Raw genomic sequence first — 25,423 nt, 5'->3', positions numbered from 1 at the left:
GTGAAAAAATTGTTTTGCCATGCAGTTCTGAAGTAAAATCTGAAATATTAGGAATAGTGTACTTGTCCTTTTTAGTTTGGACATTAAAGGCACGAAAATCTCCAATTATTACTATCTCTCTTAAATACAATATGTAAAGGAGATGCATACTTGCTTTTAGAAGGTCTCATATGGCCCAAATCAAGCATATGCTGAAATTCTGCTTCGGCTGCTTTTCACCGATCAGGAGCTAATCGTCTAGGTTTGGCAAAAACAGGTGGGCCAGAAGTTTCAATATAACGTTTTAAATTAGTTTTGATTTCTTTAGAAAAGGTTAATAATTTCAGGAAACTCTCATGAAAAATACCGTCGCCTGAAATAAGTTTAATGAAATGAACTTCAAATGAGACAAGCTTGCAATGAGTATTTAGTTTGATTGCATTATCTATTAATTTTCTGTTACGAAAATCAGGAGAAATATTAAAATAATAATAATAAAAAAATTAGTTCCTATGATAGGCATTGAAACAGATGCAATTAGAAAAGGCCATCGAAATATTCTTCTCAAATTCAAGTGTTGAGTCAAAAGTCTCTTACCGTATACATTGATGGAAGTTCGCGGCGGACAGTTGCTGTATACAATTCCGTTTCTTTTTCTTGGCAAATGAAGCAGGGAGTCCACTAACACCAGATCCTGTACCGATGAGATTTGATGATCTGTCCTTGACAAATAAACGACACGAAACATGAGGCAGCGAGGAGGTAGTCGCTATTATTCCTCAATGGAGGATTTTTTTTTTTTTTTGAAAAATTGCAAGGAGGAATGTATTTCCTTGCTGCTTCCTGGAATTTCCTATGATACTAACATATATATGAGTCTCTAGGGCGGGAAGATGAAGAACGGCTAAAGTGGACGAGAGCGATTTCTGTAATCTTGCTTCTTGCATTTAGTCGAAAGTTCGTCGATTCTCCTATGAAGTATTTCGATTTCCCGAAGGATCCGATTTTCGCTGGTTGAAGATATTGCATTAGTTGACAGGGATGCATTTGAAGAGTTCACTTCGAGGATTCGATCAGTAATTTCTGCGATTTTTCCCACAGTAATTGGTGCAATAAATGGCAAAATAATTTGAACAGGTTGGCATTCCAGCTTGGTTGCTAACCTGGTTGGTTGGTAAGAAAAGTTCCAGCAAAAGTTACTTCGGAACATTATGTGAAGCGGGACGACGATTCATAGTCCTTAGTAATTCTGAAGGTTTTCTATCTCCTAATTCCCTTAAGGATAACAATTTTCGTATTTCTTGCTGCTAAGACTCAACAGATCTTTGAACGATATGCGTTTTAATTGCAGTATATGGGTCTATTGCATAGATATTTATGATGATATCTCGTATTATAGCAGCGGCTTCCGGCGGCAAATTCGACACGATGTACTTGAATTTCGTTACACTTTCGGTCACTGGTTTCGGTACACTCCAAGCTCAAAAGTTCTTTCACACATAGCAAACCACAGATGTGGATCGCTGAAATTGTAAAGAGGAATTCTTACAGCGTTTACTTAAGCCATGTTGGGGAAAACGAAAACGGTAGTAGCAAAAATTGTTTTTTATCAAGTTGTCGTCAAAGTCACTGTTATGGAAAAATAATTGCAGTTATCAGAAGGTTGTTGATTGTCATTAGTCTAATCACTAAAAATTAATCTTCAGGAATAAAAGTACCAAGGATTCATTTAGATTAAAATCCACAATTTTATTCACACTTTGCGTCTTACATAGTTCAAACGTACTCTCATGAAACAGGAAATCCGTTAGACTTCCGCTTTCGCCTGGCGATTGAATTGCTTGCGCATGCTCAAAGATAAGCAGCCGCATGGAGGGATCGGCTTCACCACAATACTACTGAACTGAGAAACAAGCAAATGGCAGTTTGATGTGGGGTTTATTGGGAGCAGTTTGATAAATCGTTTAATGATAGGCCTTGCATTTCAGTAAGTTTGTCATCTTCCTCACATTAAATACTTTCTTTTCACTTATTGTTGAGTTGTACGATAAATAAATTTAAGGGAAAAAAAATCCTTAAAAAAAATTCCTTGAGGGAAAAAATGTCAATACTGCAATCCCCAGGGCCAATAAGGCAAATTTGATTCCATGCTTCTGCTTTGCTGTTGTTTCGAATAGATTTCTTGAAGAAATATTGCCACATGGTCACTCCCCTCTTAGAGGCAATGTGAAGAATAGACATTTGAAAGAGACAGCCTATCTCATTCTTTTTGTAGCAGAGCTTAAGGTAAAATATTCACCATTACACAGGTGAGGCAGCAACTGTATACGAATCGTACCTTTATAGTTACACTAAAGATGCATGGAATAAATTAGTCACCTAGGGTAAACAGAAAAGCATATATAGGATAAATTTGTTAATAATAGTTCATTTAAGCAAAGAACGGATCTTTGGATGCATTTTGTCACTTTATAAAATACTTTTGAGTTAAATTCCACAGAATAAAATTCTGAAATGCATTACTAGAAAAATGCAAACTCACAAATGCTTAGAATTTGATTTTCCGTTCAAAAGAAAATTGTTTAAATTGTGTCTATTAAGCATTTTAATTACTTATAACTTTATGGTATAAACACGCATAAGCTTAATAAAAACTCATTATAATCATTTGAAATTTGTTTAGATCTTATCTAAAAAAAATTAAAAAACAGAAATTATATTTCCAGATTTGGTTGTGTTTGCATGAATGTAAACCAGAAGCCTTTCAGCTTTCCTCTCGACAAATACAACAAATCAAGTATTATTGATCATCACCCATTCTTACTCCCACTATCATTCCTACTGCCATTCCAGTTAGATGATTCAATAAATTAAATCTATAATACAACAAATTTGAATAGACATTATGCAAATAGTTTCAATGAACCAAATTATTTTGATATATGTTGTAATTATCTGAAATTAGTTAAAATCACCATTTTAATTTTATGAAATAATCATCTCTTGATATTTATGCTAGCAAATACATTACAAAATTTGTCATAGAATATTTGAGTTAATCTCCACCGACTGATGTGGAAAAAAGTTTCAGCCAAAAATTTATAAATGTAATTACACAGTTAAAAACTGAGATGCAATTAATTCCTGCTTTTTTTTTTTTTTGAAAAAAGAAACTGAATTTAACTTTCATAAACAAACCTCTCTGAGCGGCCACTCCTACGTTCCGAGAAAATTTGGCCGTTCAGAGGGGGTGGCCGCTTTGAAGAGTTTTCTTTACAATTGCAAAATAATTGCTATAATACATAATATAAACCAATATGATACATATTTAATGAAGTTTGATTTATCTAAAAAGAAAGAGAGTATTTTGTTTAACGTTTTTTTATATATTTTTCAATTAAAAAAGGACTGTTTTAAATTTTTGCTCTTCTCAAAAATAATTTTTTTTTTCCGGTTTCAAAAGGTAATTTCTAACCGATTCGTTTGTCGGAATTTAAGTTTACTTCATCTATTTTCCTCAAAGTCGCTTAAGTTGAAAATTTAGCTTGCTAGCGTTAATAAACCACATCAGAGACAGAATCTGCGTCTGAAAGGCATAAAAATTTATTTGTAAAAATAAACACACAACATGCTATTTAAATAATTTAAATCAATCTCAAATTAATTTTAGATTTGATTAATGGCATTTAATAACGTATGTTGGCATACTTTTCAAGTCTCATTCATTTGACACCACAAAATTTGAAGTTTCCACATTCTTTCAAAATCAAATCTCTGACTTTAATGAATTTGTTGATTTGTGTTCGTCCGCAGTTAAATAATTCAACTAACTCTCTCGCCGATTTGCTGTTCTCATATTGATTCAGAATTTGATTGTTCTGATCACGATTTACAAAAACGTGCTTCGATATCTTTGCAACTCAGATCGCTCCTTCTAATGAAAGAAGCTCGAATGAAGTTTTTGTTCTAAAATTATCTGTAACACCTAATAGAAAGCAAGAACTACAAACGACCTTTCTTTCAAGGTTAGAAACAGGAAGTAATTTCATTTTTCTGAAAAATGAATGGACGAACCCACCCAGGGGCATTTAGAGGGGGTTAGGAGGCCACTTCTATGCATAATTTTAACATTAGGTCTGTAATTCCGCGCCATGAAAAATTGGTCTTTAAGATTGATGGCCGTTCGAAGAGGTTTGACTGTCTATATGTGTGTGATGATATTTTAAACTCTAATTTCAATTCTAATTAATTTCTAAAGTTCTATCTTAATTTAGCCCATATTAACTTCATTTTAAAATATTCTCTTATTTCCTGATTTCATTCCACTTTTTCTATTTAATTAATTCAACTGAAGCTTTGTAAAAATACTTAGGTCGGCTGTTCCCACACTCCGGGTGAAGGTATAAAAAAAAAAAAAATGTTCAGCCAAAGGCACTCTTTTAAAAGATCCCTATAATTCCCCTACCTAATCCGGCATGTGTAAAGAAATTCCTATCAGAATCTCATAGTATTTAAACACTGGGGAAAATATTCTCCCTCTTTTTTACGCTAATCTGCTCTTGTATCGCGCTGTGAACGGACGTGCCTTGTCCACGCCTCTTGTACATAAATCATGCTTCCCGGGATGGAATAAAACGGAGTTAAAAATTCGAGCATCTTTTTTTTCTCTTCGGCCACGACTCTGCTTAAAAAATTATATGTTCACACACACACACACACGCACGTACACACACACACACACACACGCACGCACGCACACACACACACACACACACACACACACACACACACACACACACACACACACACACACACACACACACACACACACACACACACACACACACAATAAGAAGTACCTGATGGAGAGGTCTTTGATACTGAACTAGTATCTGGTTCAGTAACAAGAACTTTAGTGGTAGAAGGGGATGGTGGTTTACAATCAATGTTCGATGCTATACTTTCATTTTCCAAAACAGTAGAGGAAGGAGACACAGCTTGTTGTAGAGGTTGAGCATGAGTTTTCTCCATGTTGCTAGATACGCCATTGCTTCTGGATCTTGTGCTACTGCTGGGAGTTTGTGAGCCGGGAGAAGGAGGTTTTGAAACTGGTGGAGGTGGTGGTACTGTGTTTGGCAAAGATACTTGTACTTTAATTTTATACTTTCCACTTGATCCAGCTATTCAAAAAAAAAAAAAAAAAAAATGTACCAAGATATTTTTCTACCTAAACCATCACATAAATGTATTTTTGGTAAGGCTTAAACATTTTTTACTTTTATATAAATTTCTCTCCCCCTTTTAAGTTTATTATTGTTAGAACTTTTATCAATTAAGTAGTCAGTCACACATTAAAATCTTAAGTACTTCACGGAAATACAATTGCCATTGAAAAAACAATGTCAAAGTCATCATCCAAAAGCAAGTAATATCACAAGACTAAGATTTCACTAATCTGTCTTATCACTTTCAGATTAGAGTTCTATCAATTTAAATTCAACAGATATCCCAGAACACTTTGACATAATAACCTGGGTGCATTTTTAGTTCTAAATCCACCTCATTTTTCTAGAGATGCATCAAATGTATCATATAAGCAACATAATTGAAAGTCGCCCATTTTGCTGCAGGATATAAAAAAATTTAACTTTCCCAATTTTTTATTAAAGTTAAAAATAAACCTAGATTATGCCACAATATGCAGGGATATAAACAGAGACTTGCACAAAATAATACAGTGAATTTAGACAAAGAATTTATGACCTCTTAACTCAATAAACTTTACAAAAATTAAATTAGAGAAATTCAACATTTTAACTAAAATACCTAAGAAAATTACTTGAATTTGAAGCATATTTTTTCTTGTATAAATCCAAAGTCACGTTTTATTGTTTCAGGACATCTTCGTGTTATTGATAGTGATAATAGCGGACTTCCAAGAAATTAATAGAATTTTAACCATGATGCAGAGATGGGAGAATGGTTGCGGTCACTATACACTGAAATGGTATAGTTTTTAAAAATATGAATGCTAATGTTTAGAAACTAGTCAACATTTATCTGAAATCCCTTGATTTCAAACCATTTTCCTAGTTTTGCCCAAAATTAAACTCTAGAAACTCTTATGTTCAAAATATTTTTACTAATCACAATGTCAGACTAGGACGTTTTAGGAATGAGTCTTGAAATTTGATCAAATGAAGAAGGTTCCAACCTCAGATAACATTGTCATATCAGATTCAATTATGAAGACATTCAGTAACCATGTTACTTTTATAAGATATGCCTTTAAAATTTGACAAAATGAAATAAGATATAATTTTCATTTCCTTTAAACTGAAATTATCAACAATTTCATATTTGACTTTATGCGACTTTTACTAGAAAGTTCCAGATATCATCTCCTACACCCAATGAATCAAAATTGGTATTTCACAAGAATTAATTTTAAGCTCAGCGCTTTCTTTATGATAAAAATGATAATTTGTAAATTTCAGAATCTAAATTAAAAATTTATTCAACTTGTCAGGGTTGCCACTCAAATCTGAAAAAAAAAAAAAAAAAAAAAAATCCCTATTTTTCTTTGTTTTTCCCCCTCTACGTATATTCAAGATACAAAGAAATGCGCGAATGGCATTCAGGTGCTAGTTACAACGGAATATGGTTTTAAGGAAAAAGCAAGGAAAGGAAGCAACAATTTACATACAGGAAATAGGATATTAAATTCGAAAAGGGATATTAAAAGAAGGTTTATATTTACATACAGGACAAAAAAATTATCTTTAATTATTATCTATAGCAAGATCAAATTTATATATTAAGGGGGAGGATATCTTATCTCTCATACTTTTTAATTGTAAGTCACATAAAATAAAGGACTAGGGTGAAATAATACATAAAATATTTTTGTAATCATGATAAAAATGTTAAGTAATCATGATTACTGTTCGCTAGTAAATTATTTGTTAACTAATAGTAATCATGATTACTTAATAAAAAACATTACAAAGCAGGATTACTTTTTTTATTTATTCATTTTTGCCAATTTAAGTATTTGGTCATCAATTTCTGCAACTTTTGAAGATTTTTCATAGAGCTAATCTGTAACAAATAAGATATGATATTTCTATACAGCCTAACGCACATTTTTTTAACTATTTCACTTTCAGAGAACAAATGTGAAAACATTTCCGATTTATCATTAAATGCATTAAAGGTCGAATGCGACGCAACAAATTTTAATGCTTATAAAAATTCAGCTTTTAATTATTGTTTTTGAACCAAAAGATACGAAATCGGTATATTTTCGGTGCCGACCCATTGCCATAAGACGGACTAATAAGCATATGATTCGATGCTGCTGCAATACTTGTCTCCAAAACTCGGTGCCAATTCTCAGTCTACTAATTGCTTGAGCTTCTCTCAACGTTTGAGTTTCGATGGACTGAGCCAACTAATTTGTCGTTGATTCACTATGAGATTGATTTCGGCTTGGGCAGCCGGCCTTTTATAACTCCCGGAGCAGGGCAGAGAAGGTTCTCGAAAAATCAAGCATAACTCGCCTCCTATTGGCCTATCGCCAAATTCCAAAAGATTCTAGTATCATCCATTTCGTCGCCAAGCTCGGGCGTCATTGATCCGACATCCGATCAGCATCCAATAGAGCTGACCGTAAAACTATCTTTCCTAAGATGGAGCTCACTGTGCTCGGAAGCAACTTTACAGATTCGTCACAATACTAAGTCCAACATTAATGATGACTCTTTTGAACTGAACACAGTTTTGTATGTTTTCCTCTTTTGGCATGACTCATAAATGTTTGTTTTCCCATATTACTTAGGTTTATTAACTTCTTACAAAGCGAGTATGCAATAAATATATTTTGTGGAACTTCTCGAATCCTAAGTAAAAAATCAGAATTAAAATCAGAATTAAGTTTTTTATTTGTCCAATTCGTATTAAATACAGATTTTGAGCAGCTCATTGTTGTTGCTTTTTTAAATTCTCTAATATACTTTAAAAAGCTACAGTTTCTCAAACAATAAACAAATGGTTCAATACTCTCAAGTATGGTTGACTAAACACCACTGCGCTGCTTTCGCAGACTGAATGTTGCTAATCCCGCCGCAGAAATGTATTCTATTCTTTCACGCAGTTATAGAAGTCTCGCGTATGCACATTAGGTGCAATTTGGGAATCTCATGGAAAAAAGAACAACTCGCTCGCAAATCGAAACTGGAATTATCTATACAGAAAAAATTGGAGAGAGAAAAGGATAGAGTTTCCACATTACACAATAGCGAATGGCATTGTTTCATTTTTTAGAAGCTATGACTAGGATCTTTTATTCTCGCAATCTTAAGAGTTTGGCATTTTTTAGACGGGAAAAAAATAACTAAGAAATTTAAAATTCCTTATATTTTCTCTGCTTTTATGAAAATTTTCAAATGTCCCTGGACTTTCCGGGTTTTTCCTGTTCTCCGGTTCCTTGGCAATCCTGCTTGTGATCATACCATTTTATACTAAACTGTTTCTCTTTTATAATTCAATTTGTAGCCTAGGAAATAATAAACATGCCTTCTTTTTATTTTTCGCCCCCCATTTGCATTCAATACAATTATTTGGTTGATAGCATACTGCAGCGATTCTCAACCTGTGGGGAGCGCCCCCCTAGGGGGTCACGAGCACACTAGAGGGGGGGGGCACGAGAATATTCAAGAGAAAATATTTTAAAAATTGATTAACTGACTGAAAGGAAAGCACACTACACATAGAAAACAAAATACATTTCGACATTTTTAATAACTTTTTAAAGTAAAACAACTTACTTAATCGAAACATACTAAATTAAAAACAAATTATTAGTTACTTTCTCGGGCCTGTCTTGCAAAGCAAAGTTTTTCGAAGGAAGGCTTAATATTAGAAATAGCCACTCTCAGTTCTGCCGAGATCTATATTTTGTCTTCAAAGAAGCCACAGCAGAAAATCCAGTTTCACAAAGGTAGGATGTTGAAAATGGTAATAGAATGTGAAACGCCCTTGTTTTTAGTGCAGAAAAATCATCCTTATTCCAGCCCAAAATTCAAATAGCAATTTATTACTAAATTGTCTTTTAGTTTCGGCACATATCGTGAAGTCTGTGAATTTTTCTTCCTCATCAATTGAGAGTCCTTCGGGAGTCTTATGAAATGGATCCCTAACCCACTCGTAACTTGCAATCAGTTTGTCGTCAGCGAGAAAATACTTTTTAAAATTCTTTACCAGCATGGCTAAAAGATTTTCAATGGTTACAAAACAACTTTTACATGTTCTTCTTCAGCCTTGTAAGTTTTAGTACAATCATCCACATTTGCAAATATTGCTAGGTTTTTCTTTAAATTTCTGCTCCACAATTCCAATTTTCTCCAAAAGTATTAACTTTATCACTCGTATCCAACATACGTATGTGTATTTGCTCCTTGGAGTTGAAGATTCTAGTTATTTAATTTCTCGAATATGTCGACCAAGTACCTCAATTTCATCACAAATAAATCATCGCGAAAATTCTCGGCCTCCGGTCTGTTTTCTTTTTCTAGGCGATTTCTTCTCTTATTAATAATCATTTTTCATCCACCTTATTAATAATACTAATTTAACCATATCAGCTAACTTTGGTCAATTGCTTTTTGCCACGATAAGTTAAATTAACATTTCAAAACATTCTTGCACAGTAAAATTGTCCACAAAGCAGCGAAATTAATTGGCGAATAAAACTGGCGGCATCGGTCTGCACTTTATAATTTTTTGCAATAACTCTCGAAAGAAGGGTGGGGGTGATCATTGATGACTTATCTAAGGATCATGATCTTTTATATGAAATAGAAATAGACGAAATCGAACAGACGGTTGAGGTTAAATGACTGGTTAATTATTTTCCATGTTATTTTAAATACAGGGTGATCCAAAAAAAAAAAAAAACTTCCCCTATATATGAAACCCTAGCGGCCTATCCTCTCAACCAATCGAACCAAAATTTCAGACATGGTTGTTTCAAGGTATGCGCTGGAGATTGTGATGATTCTAAACAACGCAGAGCTCACGGTTACGGTTACAGTGAGAGAATTTCTAAATTTTCGAATGGCAACACCCACTTTTTCCTTGCGCAAATTGATCAGCGTATTGAAAAACCACTAATGGCGTTGGAACGATTAGCGTGTAACGAAAATTGCCGCCGTAAAGCATATGCAAAAAAGAGCATTATAAAGGAATAATGACAACACAGAGAGGAAAGAGAAAAAAAAGTTTTTATTGGAATGGAAAGTTATAATTACAAGTTTTCAACGTGTTCATCTTCGCAGGCGACAACGCATTGCATTCGGGAGATTGTGGACAACAATGCCGAACGTAACATGAAAGGAGGAATCCGCATAACTCCACGTGTTATGACATCTTGCAATTCTGACACATCTCGTGGACCAGGCGTATACACCTTAGATTTCAGATAACCCCAGAACCAGAAATCCATAGGAGTGAGTCGGGGGATCGCGGTGGCCACGAAACTGCAAAGTTACAAGAGATGATACTATCACCAAACTGTTGTTGCAGCACTGGTCGAACACATTGGGCGACGTGTGGAGGAGCCCCATCTTGCATCCATGCAATGTCCCTAATGACATTTCGTTGCTGCAATTCAGGAATAATGGAATTCTGCAACTGTGTCAGAATTGCAAGATGCGACAACACGTAAAGTTATGCAGATTCTTCCTTTCATGTTACGTTCGGCATTGTTGTCCACAATCTCCCGAATGCAATGCGTTGTCGCCTGCGAAGATGAACACGTTGAAAACCTGTAATTATAACTTTCCATTCCAATAAAAACTTTTTTCTCTTTCCTCTCTGTGTTGTCATTATTCATTTATCATGCTCTTCTTTTATATGCTTTACGGCGGCAATTTTCGTCACACGCTAATCGTTCCAACGCCATTTGTCGTTTTTCAATACGCTGATCAATTTGCGCAAGGTAAAAGTGGGTATTGCCATTCGAAAATTTAGAAATTCTCTCACTGTAACCGTAACCGTGAGCTCTGCGTTGTTTAGAATCATCACAATCTCCAGCGCATACCTTGAAACAACCATGTCTGAAATTTTGGTTCGATTGGTTGAGCGGATAGGCCGCTAGGGTTTCATATATAGGGGAAGTTTTTTTCGGACCACCCTGTATATATATTGCTGCTTTAATATTATCGTTTTTGTCAGATTTATATCATATAATCCCCCTGACTACTACGGCTTTCGAAATCCTTTACTGATTTGTTTTTTTTATTCCGTATTGCCGTCTGCATTTATCGCACCCAATGTTTAATTTGGCTTTTATTCATTCATTTTCTTTCTCTTTCTTTCTTTCTTTTAAATATAAAGTAAAAGGAGAGAATTCTGCGAACCAGACCGCTGGGAAGACTGAACAAGGAAAATTTCCGTCGATTTGGCCCTATGATAAATGTCAAAATAGATTTTGAGGCCTCCTGTAGATCTCGAGCACGAGGTGACAGCCTCCACCACCTGTGCGGAAATCCGCCACTGGGTGGGGTGGGGTGAGGGTTCAGCTACGTCATTTTCAAGCCATGAGATCATGTCAATTTAAGCCTTTGCATCGAAGTTTATCTTTGGAACTTTAAACCTCCTGACTCTGCCTCTACTTTCTGTTCTTGCTTTTAAAACAAGTAAACAAAGTTCTAGTTGAATTTTACGTTTATCACTTATCATGGACAAAAGGATATTTTCTGGAGCAGAAAAGTACTCTTGAATAATCGGATCTTGAGATCGTCATAGAGATATCTTGAATATGAGATAAATAGATGTTTGGAACCATAAGTATATGAAGGTTTTAACTTAATATTTAACCACACAAACACATACACTTTCAAAATGCACTTAGCCAGTCTTAAGATATATTTGAAGGATCTGGTTGGTTTGCCTCTTTTTGTTAAGAACACTGTTGATCTTCGTCATAGTCATTGTCGCCAGTAACCGTTTCTGAAACACTAGTATTTTTTTGGTCCGTTATTGATAAAATTTAACTATTTTTTGTAGTTATTTACTTTTTCTTGCTTCTTTCTTCCTCACAGCGTTTGTGGCAGCTAACTAAGTATCAATATTATCTATAATCATTTAGGTAATATTGATATTATATTTAACTGAAAATATTATATTTATATGCAAGGCATCTGAAGCTGAGATAAATAGTATAGTGGAATCGGTTATCGACTTTCCCCGGTTTCCTGGTCACACGCAAGCAGTGGAAAGAGCTGTGAAACTTGAAACCGAATCCGCTCAAAATGTCTATGTTTTAATCGCAAGAGAAGGATACATAAGACCAAAAATTGATTCACGTATGAATATGCCAAAAAATACAAAAGACAGTTAAATGTGGCAGTGAAGTAGGAACCAACATTTTGTAATTGTAACATTAGTAATAATTAAGGATAAAGAAGGTAAAAAACACAAAATTTGACAATATTACTATTATTATATTTTGTAATTGATAATTTTTTAAAGTTATAATGCTTATATATATATTTAAAACCATTCTTTGTAACATTATATGTATGAAAAATTCATAAAAAATATTTTCTCAATTTTTCATTTTTTTCATTAACTTTGCATAAACCTTAAGATGTTGTAGTATTGCAACCAATTTTTTTAAAATTCTTTTTGAACCTAAAAGACAACTTTTTCCTTACTATTACCAAACTAAAATCTAAACAAATTTTTTAAAGACCCGTTTTAAAATTTATACATTTTTTTTTTCAATTTTTCACAAACTTAAATATTTTTGCGGTATTTCAAGATAATGTTGATTACAAACAAATTTTTTAAAATTCTTTTTTAACGTAAATGACAACTTTTCCCCACTGTTACCAAACTAAAAAGAGACTATTTTATTTCCACCCTAATATCCAATCATTTTCAGATATATATATATATATATATTTTTTTTGCTCATTTTCAAATGAGTTTTATCACATACTATTTTAATGGGCAGTATCAAAAAAGTATCATAAAATAACACAGCAGAATTTTAAAAACTTTTTCTGAATAAAAAAAGGAAACAACAAACACGTCCCAATTACAACCCACCTTCAAAAAGACATTTATGCTTTATAAGAGAGAGAGAAAATTACTTACTCGCCATATTTCTAAAGTCATTCCACAAATAAATAGAGCAAAGTCAGGAATATAACTCTTTTTAAAAATGCTATTTCAGAGGATAGCATAATATAAATGTTTTTTTTTTCAAGAGAATAATATTAATTCTTTAAAATTACAAATGTATTAACAAAAAGATAATGTGGCTTTATTTTAAAAAGGAATTTTTGAAATTAAAAAAAAAAAAAACCTTATTACGGAGGATACAGGTACTCTCTATGTCATATTGAGAGTCAACAGCATGTCCATTAATAACAGCCTTATTACTATGAAAAACCTGCAAATAAGTACAATCGACAACAAAAAGAGAGGGGGAAACACCTCTGTAACTTATCTATTTTTTGTCGCATCTTCACAAAACTGGTGTCGATGGAAATGGCTCAATTAGACATGGTTTTTTTTTAGATAGATATATTGAATAACCCGGCGAATTAACCCAGATAATTTGCTTAATCGATTGCTCGTCATGAAAATAGCCACAAAAAAAAAATGTTAACTTTCTGATGAAAATTTCGAGTCCATAAGGTTTTGAAAAAAGACGCGTTCTATATGAATCATAAAAAGAGTATATGAATCATAAAAACTTTTGGCAATATCTCGAAAACTATTATATATTTCTCTATTTATTTATTTATTTTGCCTCATTGAAAGAACATAATTTTATGACACAAATGTATGAAGTAAGTTCATAAATAAAAAATAACAGTATTCTTTTACAAATTTATAACAACGACTTTGAGAAAAAAGTGCATTAAAGCATAGTAAAATTTTTACATGAAAGCAAAGCTGAGTTATTAAAACGTTGGAATTCCAGATATTATGGGCTGTACCTGTAATAGGTTTCGAAATATTAAAAAACTGCAAAATTCCCGCTGTCGAGGGGTAACGCCTTACCATGCCTACTTGTTGAGGAACCGTATATTCTTTATATCGATCAGATTTCACTGAATCTTCATTTTAGAGGGAAATGTCCAAAATTTGACACAATTCTTTAGTCTTATAATAAAACGTTAATCGATCGTCATCATTCACCTACCACATTTCATCAACACAGCTTTTATTGAGGTACTGCATTCGCAGAATCATTCGCTTTTTCAGATTTTGTTTAAAACATGATAAAACGTAACATTTTTAATGTAATGCAACATATATCAACTTTCATAGCTTTAGTACGTTCAATTTCTTCTTTCATTCATGCAGAACTAAAATATGAAGATTCAGTAAAGTCGAATTGACTAATTATTTGACAATCACAATTTGCGGAGGAATATAAAATATATTAATTCTGGTAACGAATTGTTTCATCACTATAAATATTATTAGTATACAATTATCTCAACTAGACAACGTCAAATAAACTTTGTGCTTGAAATTCATATTTACTTTTATAATTTAAAATCCTAACTCTTATTTATCTCATTTATCCCATTAAAACATCGTTTAATTAAATCAATGGATATATAGCATAAAACCAAGTGACTATTTCTATTTGAAATTAAATATTTAATGTCTTTAATTAAAACAAACTTTTCAATTAAAAAAATTTCTTACCTGATTAATAGTTGTTTCCACTTGAAATAAAATTTCTTTTTAAAAAAAGCTTAATAAATTCAGAGACTCTTTGCCAAAGAACTGCGACTTAAATCAATTTGGGATCAACAGAGCCGGATGGTTGTGCACTTCCCCGAATATGAAATGTTGGAAGCAGTAGAAATATCCAAGTATTAGTTAAATCGAATTGGCAAAATAATCAATCGAAATTGACGGAAAACTTTTGATCGATGGATGTCGAAGAAGTTCATGCTTTTGATTGAACATCAAGCTTATAATTTACTTTTCTTTTGGTGAAAAAGATATCGCATTCTGCCGACAATTTCTAGACGGCCGACTATGAACTCAATGCGATGGAAGTCAGCAGCTTTCCGGACATCTGATTAAAATGTCGTTCATACAGCTTATAATTTGCGCTATATGTAGCAGAATAATCAATAAGCTGACGTTGCATTTTTGCCAACTAATCTTTGTCTTTCGGCTGAGATGTTATCATACGTTAAGAGAGAAAACTGTTTTCATCGAGTATTTCGATTACCTACAAGTGGAGTTATTAGAGAAATATACTTTTATATTATACATGAATAAGGCGATAAAGTTGTTTTCCCTAATTCATAATTCATTGAATAATAGTTCTAAAATGAATCGTCATTTTATTCACCTCATTGTTACTTCCTCGGTAACGAATTGGCAAATTTATTTTATTTATTTCACTGTGAGAATTCTCTGACTAAAATTTAATTAATGGTTAAAATAAATTTAATAAAGCATTCTTTTCACTCAACACTCTTATGCAATATGTATGCTAAGAAGTGTTACTTTGCTGTAGTCAAATTATGTGAATTCATTATAAATCACTGGAATAAATAAATTGTAAATTAAGTTTATTTAACAGTAAAATATCTGTTTTCTGTAATCTAATCTAAGAGACTGCAATTATTACACTAAAGAAATATTACTGATTACAACTGACGAGAAAAATGTAAATATATGTTATATACTGTCCTTTTAGCTACACTAAAAAAAGCCTATCCAAGTATGAACTAAGTTTGTTAAATTAATTGCTACCTAAATTCTGGATACAGTATTATAATTATGTAATTGGAAAACGTCCTTTTTTATTTCATTTTTCATTTTTTCTTTCAATTACTCTTCCCGGCAAAAACTATATAATTTCAGATATATCTAAATTTTTAATAGATTTTGGATAAAGATGTCTTGACAAAATAATGATTAGAATAGTTATTGATAGAATATTTATATATAACACATTAAGCCCTTGAAATACGAATTTACTTACCTTCCTAATTAGATGGCCAATTCTGGCACATTTAGGACAATTATTATTATTTTAAACTCTAGAATAATATAAGGAGGTAATGATGAATATTCAAGTGATTTAAAATTATTTAATACTTTCACTTAATTGCATATTAAAAATTAAAAATTTAGTAATTCGATGCGTGATTCAGATTTGTTATTGTATACAAAGGAAAGAAAAACCAATGCATGCAACTGAGGGGATAAAAGTAATTTTAGGCGCTTGCAACATCTTCGAGGGAAATAAGTATTTAACTACAAAAACACATGTCTAAAAACAAAGATAGGAAGTTCAAATTCGAGATCTAATTTTTTTTTTAAAAATAAAATGCATCTTTTAAATTCTAAATATACGTTGAAAAATAAATACATGGGGAACCTAATGTTTAAGTAGTCCATTTTTCACAAGTATATTTTTCATATCTTACATAAAATAGTAAAGTTTGTACATATATTTACACAATATTTTCTACAATCCTCTTAACATTACACATTCTAATACATTCATTAAGGATAATTCAGAATCACGCGGAAATCGAACTATAAAATACATATATCACTCGTAAAATGACTAAACACACCTTCAAAAATCATATGCAACTTGCAGATGACACCGATAGTACGTCACAAAGACGAGAGTGTAAGAGAGTAATGTATAAGGAATACAGGCAAAGAAGTAAAATTGTTCGCAAGCGCTTTATAAGCCTTTCAGTGAAATAACCGCATGGTTATGACACAAAAGACGCATTTGGATGATTCTTTACGTGGTAGAATTTTCGGTCGTCTGTGGAATGTGGGCTTACCCAGCTGGAAGTATCCGAGAAATTTGAAATCGCCCAGGGTGTCATCTCCAGGCTTTGGCAACGATTCCCAGATGATGGTAATGTGAGTAGACGTTAAAGCACAGGTCGCCCCCTAGTTACAACGCCGAATGAGGATCGGTATTTGGCAGTTACTGCCAAAAGAAACAGACGGAGCACAGCATCAGACCTGTCTCGTCAGCTGTCTTCAGCCACTGGTACAACAGTTTCAAGGCAGACCATGTACAGACGCTTAGGGCAGATTGGTCTATATGCTCGTAGGCCTGTCAGATGTGTTCCACTTACTGCAACTCACTGTCGCCCGCGGTTAGCCTGGAGTAGAGAGCATGAATTGTGGACACCACAACAGAGGGCTTATGTCATGTTTTCCGACGAGTCCAAGTTTAGCTTGCAGTCTGATTCTCGCCGGACTTTCAAATGGAGAGTGCCAGGTACCCGTTACCACTAAGAGAACATCATTGAACGACACCGTTACGGTGGTGCAGGGTTGCTCGTTTGGGGAGTAATTATTCTGGGTTCCATAACTGACCTGCATGTTCAAATTGGAGCCCTGACAGGCCAAATCTATCGGGACGTCATTCTGGAACAACATGTACGTTTGTTTTGGGGCGCCATGGGCGCAGAATTCGTGTTTACGGATGACAACGCCCGTCTTCACCGTGCAAACATCGTAAACGAATGCCTTCTATCGGAGGATATCATCCGTATGGACAGGCCAGCATTCTCCCCGGATTTGAATCCAGTAGAGCATGTGTGGGACATGCTTGGCCGACGAGTTGCAGCCCGTCAACCCCCTTCTATATGTCTACTGGAACTTCGGAGAGCATTGCTTGATGAATGGTGTAATATTCCCCAAGATCAGATCGATAATTTGATACTCGGCATGCCTAGGCGTTGTACGGACTGTATTGCATCGTCTGGGAGACATACTATGTATTAACCATCATACCAACCATGTAATATTGGTTTTTGTAAATAGTTTTTTTTTTGTTTTGTTTTGTTAAGAAATTTGTTCCAGGGAGCAAAAAATCGCAAATTTCATTAATGATATCCAACATATAGCATCTTTTTTATTCTTTACTTTTTGTTTAATTAATAGGCTTTACAAATAAGTCACATTTGTTTTGCTGCTGACTCTTTCGTTTCCTGAACTTGCATTATCCTTAATTTATGGACATGAGTGTAATTCAAAATAAATACTGAAACCAAATGTCAAAATGTAAAATATAATACCTTTATTTCCAGGTAATTGAAGAGGATGTCCACTTGCTTTACACCAGCCTACAGGGAAAATATCTCTTGCATCATAATAACACCAGTAATCAAAGGCTCCACGCCATCCATCAAATGTTATGAAGATCATATCATCTTTTACAGCTCCAATAGTAGCAGGACATATTAAGTGCGGATTTTTCCTATCTACTGCTTCAAGCTTCACACCAACTTCAAAAAGGTTCCTCGGAGGCGAATCAGGTTCCTATAAAAATATTTAAAACACAGATAGCATAATAAATGGCATTCATAAGATGTGAAAAACAAAGTAATCAGTAGAAAAATCCATGATTCTTTAACCTTTTCCAACTAATAATGCTACTCGAATTATTATTTGTTAGTATTACTTAAAATGTTTTAGTTTTTTATTGATTAATTTTCTTTATTTTTTTTATTCATTATTCATTTGTATTCAAATCATGTTACGCAAACCTTCTCTAAGTATAAATTAAAAAGGGAAATGCATGGAAAAGTACATTTCGGGGATACCAAATGATATCATGGGTCTGGGGTACAAGAAGGTTATGAACAGGCAAGGCCGGATTATTAAATAGATAAAATAGGCGATTGCATAGAGGCCCACAAGCTCCTCGAGACTTTCTTGCTGCATTTTAAAGGTTGTTTTATTTCGTACTTGCATTTAACTATCGAACTCACTCAAATTTATATAAAATATTGTTCAAATAAATTTTGAAACATTATGCTAGCTACATTTCTAATTAACATTTGCTAGTTTTACATCATAAAGCTTTATAATTTAAAACAATATATGATCCTATTATTAAATATTTAGATTGTCTTGAAGTTTTTTATTATTATTTTGCTTAACATTTCTAATTACTTTTATGTTTTAGCAGTGCATTTTTTTTATATATATAAGATATAAACACCGACGTAGAAAGTAATCTGCAATTAAGTGTTTTGCTATTTCAGCTTGTCAAAAATTGTTAATGAAAACTATCTATATATAGATTAGAGTAAAACAGATTTTTTCAAAAAGTTGGTTTTCACAGTTTATAGAAGAAAAGGGGCCCCGAGATTTGCTAATTCAATCCGTCTTTGTGAACAGGTAAGTGAGAAAGACAAAATAAAATTATAACGAGTCAATAGGTGTCAGAAAATAAGACCGATATCAGGATTAACATCAGCTGAGCATAGTCTGGCGAACACTAGCAGAACTGAAAATTTAGTACTATATTTTCATTGGATTCAATGGGATTTCCAAAGACTGAACTCCTAAGGTGCCCCAGAAGCTGGGCCGCACCAAGAGTGGATAGATCCTTCTAAGTGCGCTAGTAGGCAGGAAGACAGCGAAAATGAGCAAAAAAAGAATGTCTTAATAAGTTTTCGGTGGCTGAATAAAATCTTTCCCATTATATGTATAATTTGTAATCTATTTATTGTCGTGATATATTTAATTTGTTGCGCAGAGTATTTTTCACAAAGATTGTTATTTACTAAAGTATTATTTTGTGAGAATGTATCATTTTTATAAACCTGCTTATAAAATTGTGAACTTTGCTATATGTGTGAAGAAAAAGAATGCAATTTTTTGAAGACGAAGATGAAAAATTAACAAAAATGCAGGATGTTGAGGGGAAGGCCGCAATATCGGAAGTTCTGCCAAGAGAACAGCATCACCTCGGTAAAGCACTGTCTGGAAGAAATGCAAAGGTCCATGAATCAACAAATGATGGAGGTTGGCATGAATAACGCAGAAATGATTTCAGAAGTAATATCAGAAATCATTTAACATTACTGTTGAAGTCAGCTGGTACTCCATCATGTTGGAGTCACATTTGGGCACAAACTGGCAGAAGTCACGGCAAGATACGACGGAATGTTTAAAAATGCAGTTTTTTTTTTTTTTTCTTTTCTTTTCAGAATCATTATTTTTACTTCCTTCAAGCATCTACTTCGTTTCGATTTGTGCACTCATATTTAAAATATAAGTTAGCAAACGGTGTGTTCATGAAACAATGCATTATGGACAACGGACAAACCGCAGTAGGACGGACGATTAGGTGGAAGGTACGATTAGGTACGATTTCTGCATATTAATTCACAAAATATGTTGGTTTCGGTCAGTTCTATCAGTTCTTAAATTACATCCATTTAAAAATTAGTCTAAGAATGTCCGCTTGAGATAAATCAGTAATCCCTCTTAACTATTCATTATTTCACTCCGAATTTTTGTTTTGACTATCTAAAAAAGCATTAGCCTTATTCAGTCTTACTGACGATTGATCCCTCTTTTAGGAAGCTGAATTGATAAAATAGACTTAACAATACATTCTCTCAAAGTGATTTAAATTCCTTTTAACAATGCCCAGAAGATGATTCCATTTTAATTTAATTTAGATTCAAATTCCATTTTATTATTCTTATGACAGTGGTTGACAAAAATTCCACAGACAGTATATGTGCACATAAATTTAAATGTTGAATATGAACCTCTCGACTCTTCGAGCGGCAGATTTTAAGAATTCACGATATTTCATATTAATTACCTCAAAATTGTTAAAGTTACAACAAAAATCAAAATCATCGCTTTTATAGCATTTTTTCTGTTTAATTTTAAAAGGAGTAATTTTTCTTTAAAGCCAGCTATTTTTTGAGAAAAGAGACTGGAATTCAAGTTGGCGCAAGCTCACTCCATCACCACAGGAAACTTTTATGTTCAACCGGAACGAACCCTCTGTGAACATGTGTAACGATTTAAAAATTTAAACGTATTAATTTCCAGCATCTGTTATAATTTCTGTTTCCTCTATTTCGGGTGTTAATTAAAGATTGCTTAAATGTTTATCGTTTGCAGCTTGACCGAATATTCCTTTCTTTTCCACTTTTAGTGCACTCCAGCACATTTTTGATATTTTAGGACAAAAAAATCTATTTTTGAAAAATTTCTGAAATGGCATGACCTATGCGTCCATCACCTAATATCTGACGTCCATTGAAAGTATTTTATTGATGGTTGCTTAATACTTTCAACGCTACCGACGAGATCTTTTCAGATGCTTCCAATTACAGGTTTCTGTGGGCTAAAATTTGTCTCTTATGTCAGTTTGAAAAAAGTAAAGGTATTCTTCAGATATGTATGAGAAGGTTCAGCCTATCTAAACTGGCATAAGAGACACATTTTAGCCCACAGAAACCTGTAATTGGAAGTATCTGAAAGACGAGATATCTCGTCGGTGGCGTTGAAAGTGTTAAAAAAGTAACAGATTAAATGACAAAGAAAGCGCTAATTTTATCTGGTAAGCATAAAATACTATTAAATGGCATCTTGAAATTCTTAGTGAGTGCAAAAATGTGCGCATCTTCTTTTGAAAATGAACAGTATTTTCTTACAATAAATATTCGAACACTTTAAATATTTAATTAAAAATATCCACAAAAGAAAGATTTTTAGTTTTCCTCTTAATATACATATCAAAAAGTTTTAATAATTAGTTGTAAAATACACGTATACAGGAAGATTAAATACAAAAACGTAGCATAAAAAATGTAAAAAGAAAGATATGTAATAAAACACAGTACATTATTTGATAAATTCAGTTGGCAACTCAGGATGAGTCTGACTTAATAGGTCAAACGGATAAGGGAAGGGGGAGTAGAATCGTTATTTTGTAATATAAAATATTACAAAAACCACGGTTTACCTCAAAACCACTTACAAATTATGATAAACAGAATGAAAATTCGATGTGTGGAAAAAAAAAAGTTATCAAATTTTTGAAAGACCTACAAGCAAAAGAGTTACATATTCAGAAAGAAAATATTAAATAAATGAACTGACACCATTTTCGTAAGGTTATCGGGATTTGACAACGAACTGCAAGCGTTACAACACTGGCAAAATGCAAAATCAAATAATCGGTAATACCAGAAATATACTGCTAACTACAAACGGCCAAATTTACGAAAAACACTTGTCTATTCCACTAGCTTTTGAATTAATCAATAATAAACCATATTGGCATTCAATCTAAAAGAAACTGAACATTTGGTTTGCAATATATAACTGAAATTGGAGTTCGTAGAAGCAGGCATTTGGTGACAATTTGGCAAATGATATGATGGTAAATAAATGGAATGTATGTAAATTCATTAGTATCTGCAAGACAATAAATTAAGCTGCGCGGCGTAACCGTGATTTTTTCTAGTACAACTTAGACCGGAAGGCAATGTTATTCAATCCATTTCACACCAGTGCAATTACAGTATTGAGACTGACAAAAGTGGCAATATTTTGTTGTAACAGTTGCAATGAGGTCTCCCAAGAACATCATTTCTGAGAACGATATTGTGGATACTTGTCATTTTTCACAATGAACGATATGCTAAATTTACATAATTGACATCACTATACTGTTCATTCACGATCACTCCCTATCATTCATTCTTTAGCCCATCTGCTTAAGTCGATCCACACCATTCTAATCCATCCACTTTTAATAATTCTGATTCCCTACTCAGTCCCAAACCTTAATTCAACTTCGATGAACATCTTGTACAGTACAATGTATAGTTGCGGAAGGGGGGTGGGGATAGTCTCCCTGTTTTATTCTGGCATCGTTCATGGTGCAAATATAAAATAAGGACATCATTCAAAAGAAATTAACATACATTTACAGATTTTTGAATTAAAAATTTCATAAATGACTATCTACAGGGTGGTTATAATTAAACTTCGCCTATAAACAGCATCATACAACGCAAACGGGTGAACGGATTGCAACGAAATTTGGTATATAGACTATACACGAGATGCGCTCACGGAATTTCGAAAAAAAGATTTTTTAGATCCAAAATGTCCACCAGAGGGCGCCTTTCCGGAAAAGTATTAATTTTAACGCAATAAACGACCAAAACAGAATACAGAATCTATATTGACTAGTTTCTGATCACCTTGTCATCGAACCACATTAAGTAAAGGTAAGGGGAAAATAACAGTACACTGTTTGAGGGGGGATATAAAAGCAGTTCATTTGCAGAAACAAGAACTGAATAGGACGAAATTGCACAAGAGGAGTAGTTGTTAATTGTGTCCAGGGTGATGTAGGGAAATGTGCTCCATGTGACCACCCTCATTCATCTGCAAAATTTCAAGTCGATGGACAGTGTGTTTAACAGCAGATTGTAACTGATCAATTGTGATGCTTCGCGCATGAAGCGTTATGGAGTTCTTTAAGTCATTCAACGTCACAACAAGATACCGTCATCATTACAACCAGAAACATCGACAGAAAACATGACAACGACTGCAAACGTTTCTTATCCTAAAAAGTATTACATAAAGCTTCCTCTTCTTCGCAAGCATGCACATCTTGACATTTTTTCCTAGAACTGACAGTTTTTCCCAGTTTTAAATTTGATTACTTAAAATTCTTGTTCTGGATTGTTAATATTGTTTTTGTATTCCGTTTTGGTCGTTAATTGTGTTAAATTTAATGTTCATCCTGAAAAAGCGCCCTCTGGTGGACTCTTGGAACTATTTTTTTTTTTTAATTCCATGAGCGCATCTCGTGTATAGTCAATACACCAAATTTCGTTGCAATCCGTTCATCCGTTTGCGTTGTAGGATGTTGTTTATAAGGGAAGTTTAATTATAATCACCCTGTATATATTGAAATAAGAACAAACTTCAAAATTTTTAATGGCAACACCCATTTTCTCATCAAATTTTACAACTGTATCAAAAGTTATTCCCAGAAACCAAGCTCCATTAGTCTAGGTCAATTCGTTTCGAAATTATGAGCTAATTAAATTTTGGCTTTCTAATGTTAGAGTTAAATTTAAACTTTTATTCATATTTTAAAAAATAATATAGGTAATAATAGGAACCTAAACTCTTTTCTTTTTTTTCTTTTTTTTTGTTATAAAAATGTAAAGCATTCTACATATTTTGTACACATGTAGAATGCCATGCAGAAGAAAGCGCTACTTTATAAGAATACAGAACACGAAAAAGAAATTATCGAGTATGACCTCTTCTTTAACATTATCGAAGACCCAAAGATGAAACAATACGGAAACGATCCGTTTTCGAGAGATGATAAACAATACGAACCGTCATCTATTATAGTTTTGCAATAAGACTAAGTTTTAACTGAATAGAAAGTGGTTACGCTACTGAAAGAAGTTTGATTGTTTTTACTGTTATCTATTTTTTTTCAATAACAAGAAGTACAAGGCCAAAGGATTCAAAAGTTTAAGCCACTGACTGAATTAAAGGACTGGAAGTATGCTTTAAAATGCTTAGCACATCATGAAAAATCTAGAAAAATGTTTGTTCTTGTGTTGTTTTTGAATACTTACGAAAACAGAGATAATAAAAGAACATCTAAAAGGATTTTTAAAAAAAAGTGCCTAGTACAAAGTGATTGAGAGAATCTTGAAGGTGACCCTGACTCTTGCAATATGCAATCTTGCTTTTCGTAGGATTAGTTAAGAGACATGAACATAGTAATTTGTAGAATTTTAATTCATTCAGCTCTTGTTAAGAATGATACAGTGTTATATGAATTATTCCAGCGTTCACGTGGTGTGATAACATACTAAAGTCCAAAACCTAAAATGAGCTTAGCAATTCTTTTCATTAGAAATTAAAAATAATGTAGGAAAACTCAAAAAGTTCTTTTTTAACTTTCTCATATACGAAGTACAGAGGAAGAATTCTGACCATCAAAATATTGGAAGTCGAGATTGTGACAAATCTCCACTCTCAAATTTCGCATGGAATGTCATTTTTTGGAAAATTTGTAGAATTCTATCAAATTATGAAAGCAATTCATTCACAGGGAGTCAATCGAATATAGAGGAACTCGATAACTACAAAACACACACAGCTAGATAGATATAATTTAGTACACCGATTTAACATCTAAAATGTAGATGTTTATCAAATTTTGAACCAAATCCGTCAAACAATTAACAGCCTGTTGGAGTGTTATTTCGCATTAACTCATAAACGCAATGATTTAAATCAACGAAATTCGGCATATTATCTTGTGACTACAACTGTAGTTTTGGGCCAAACTTTGGGTGTCTACCGGTGGTCAAAAAGTCCATAAAAACTTTAAAAATTCATAAAACCCGTAAAATTTAGCAAAATAAAAAACGGTTTGCAGATTTAGCATCGATAAGATACGGGATTTTTTTTTTTTTTCAGGTAACGAAAAAAAATAATAATAATTAAAAAAACAGCCTATAGGTGGATCTGGTAAGAATGACTTAGTTGAAAATATGCAAATGAGACAGGCGATTATAAATACTTACGCTCTTGATCC

General features: G+C 33.1%; 1 protein-coding gene across 2 annotated transcripts in view; it reads right to left on the bottom strand.

Annotated features, from left to right (window-relative positions):
- LOC129958265 (polycomb protein Scm-like) overlaps positions 1-25,423 on the bottom strand; it is a 135,317-nt gene that overhangs the window by 28,379 nt on the left and 81,515 nt on the right. For both annotated transcript variants that reach the window (XM_056070595.1, XM_056070594.1), the window contains 2 exons: positions 18,090-18,333; positions 4,839-5,159 (listed from right to left, as the gene is read on the bottom strand). In XM_056070595.1, the coding sequence (XP_055926570.1) occupies positions 4,839-5,159; positions 18,090-18,333 (565 nt within the window). The remainder of the gene's footprint in view (positions 1-4,838; positions 5,160-18,089; positions 18,334-25,423) is intronic.

This window comes from Argiope bruennichi, chromosome X1 (assembly GCF_947563725.1).
Source record: "Argiope bruennichi chromosome X1, qqArgBrue1.1, whole genome shotgun sequence".
Lineage (NCBI taxonomy): Eukaryota > Metazoa > Arthropoda > Arachnida > Araneae > Araneidae > Argiope > Argiope bruennichi.
Note: the sequence above shows the minus strand (reverse complement) of the source record. Positions and strands in the feature narration are given on the sequence as shown.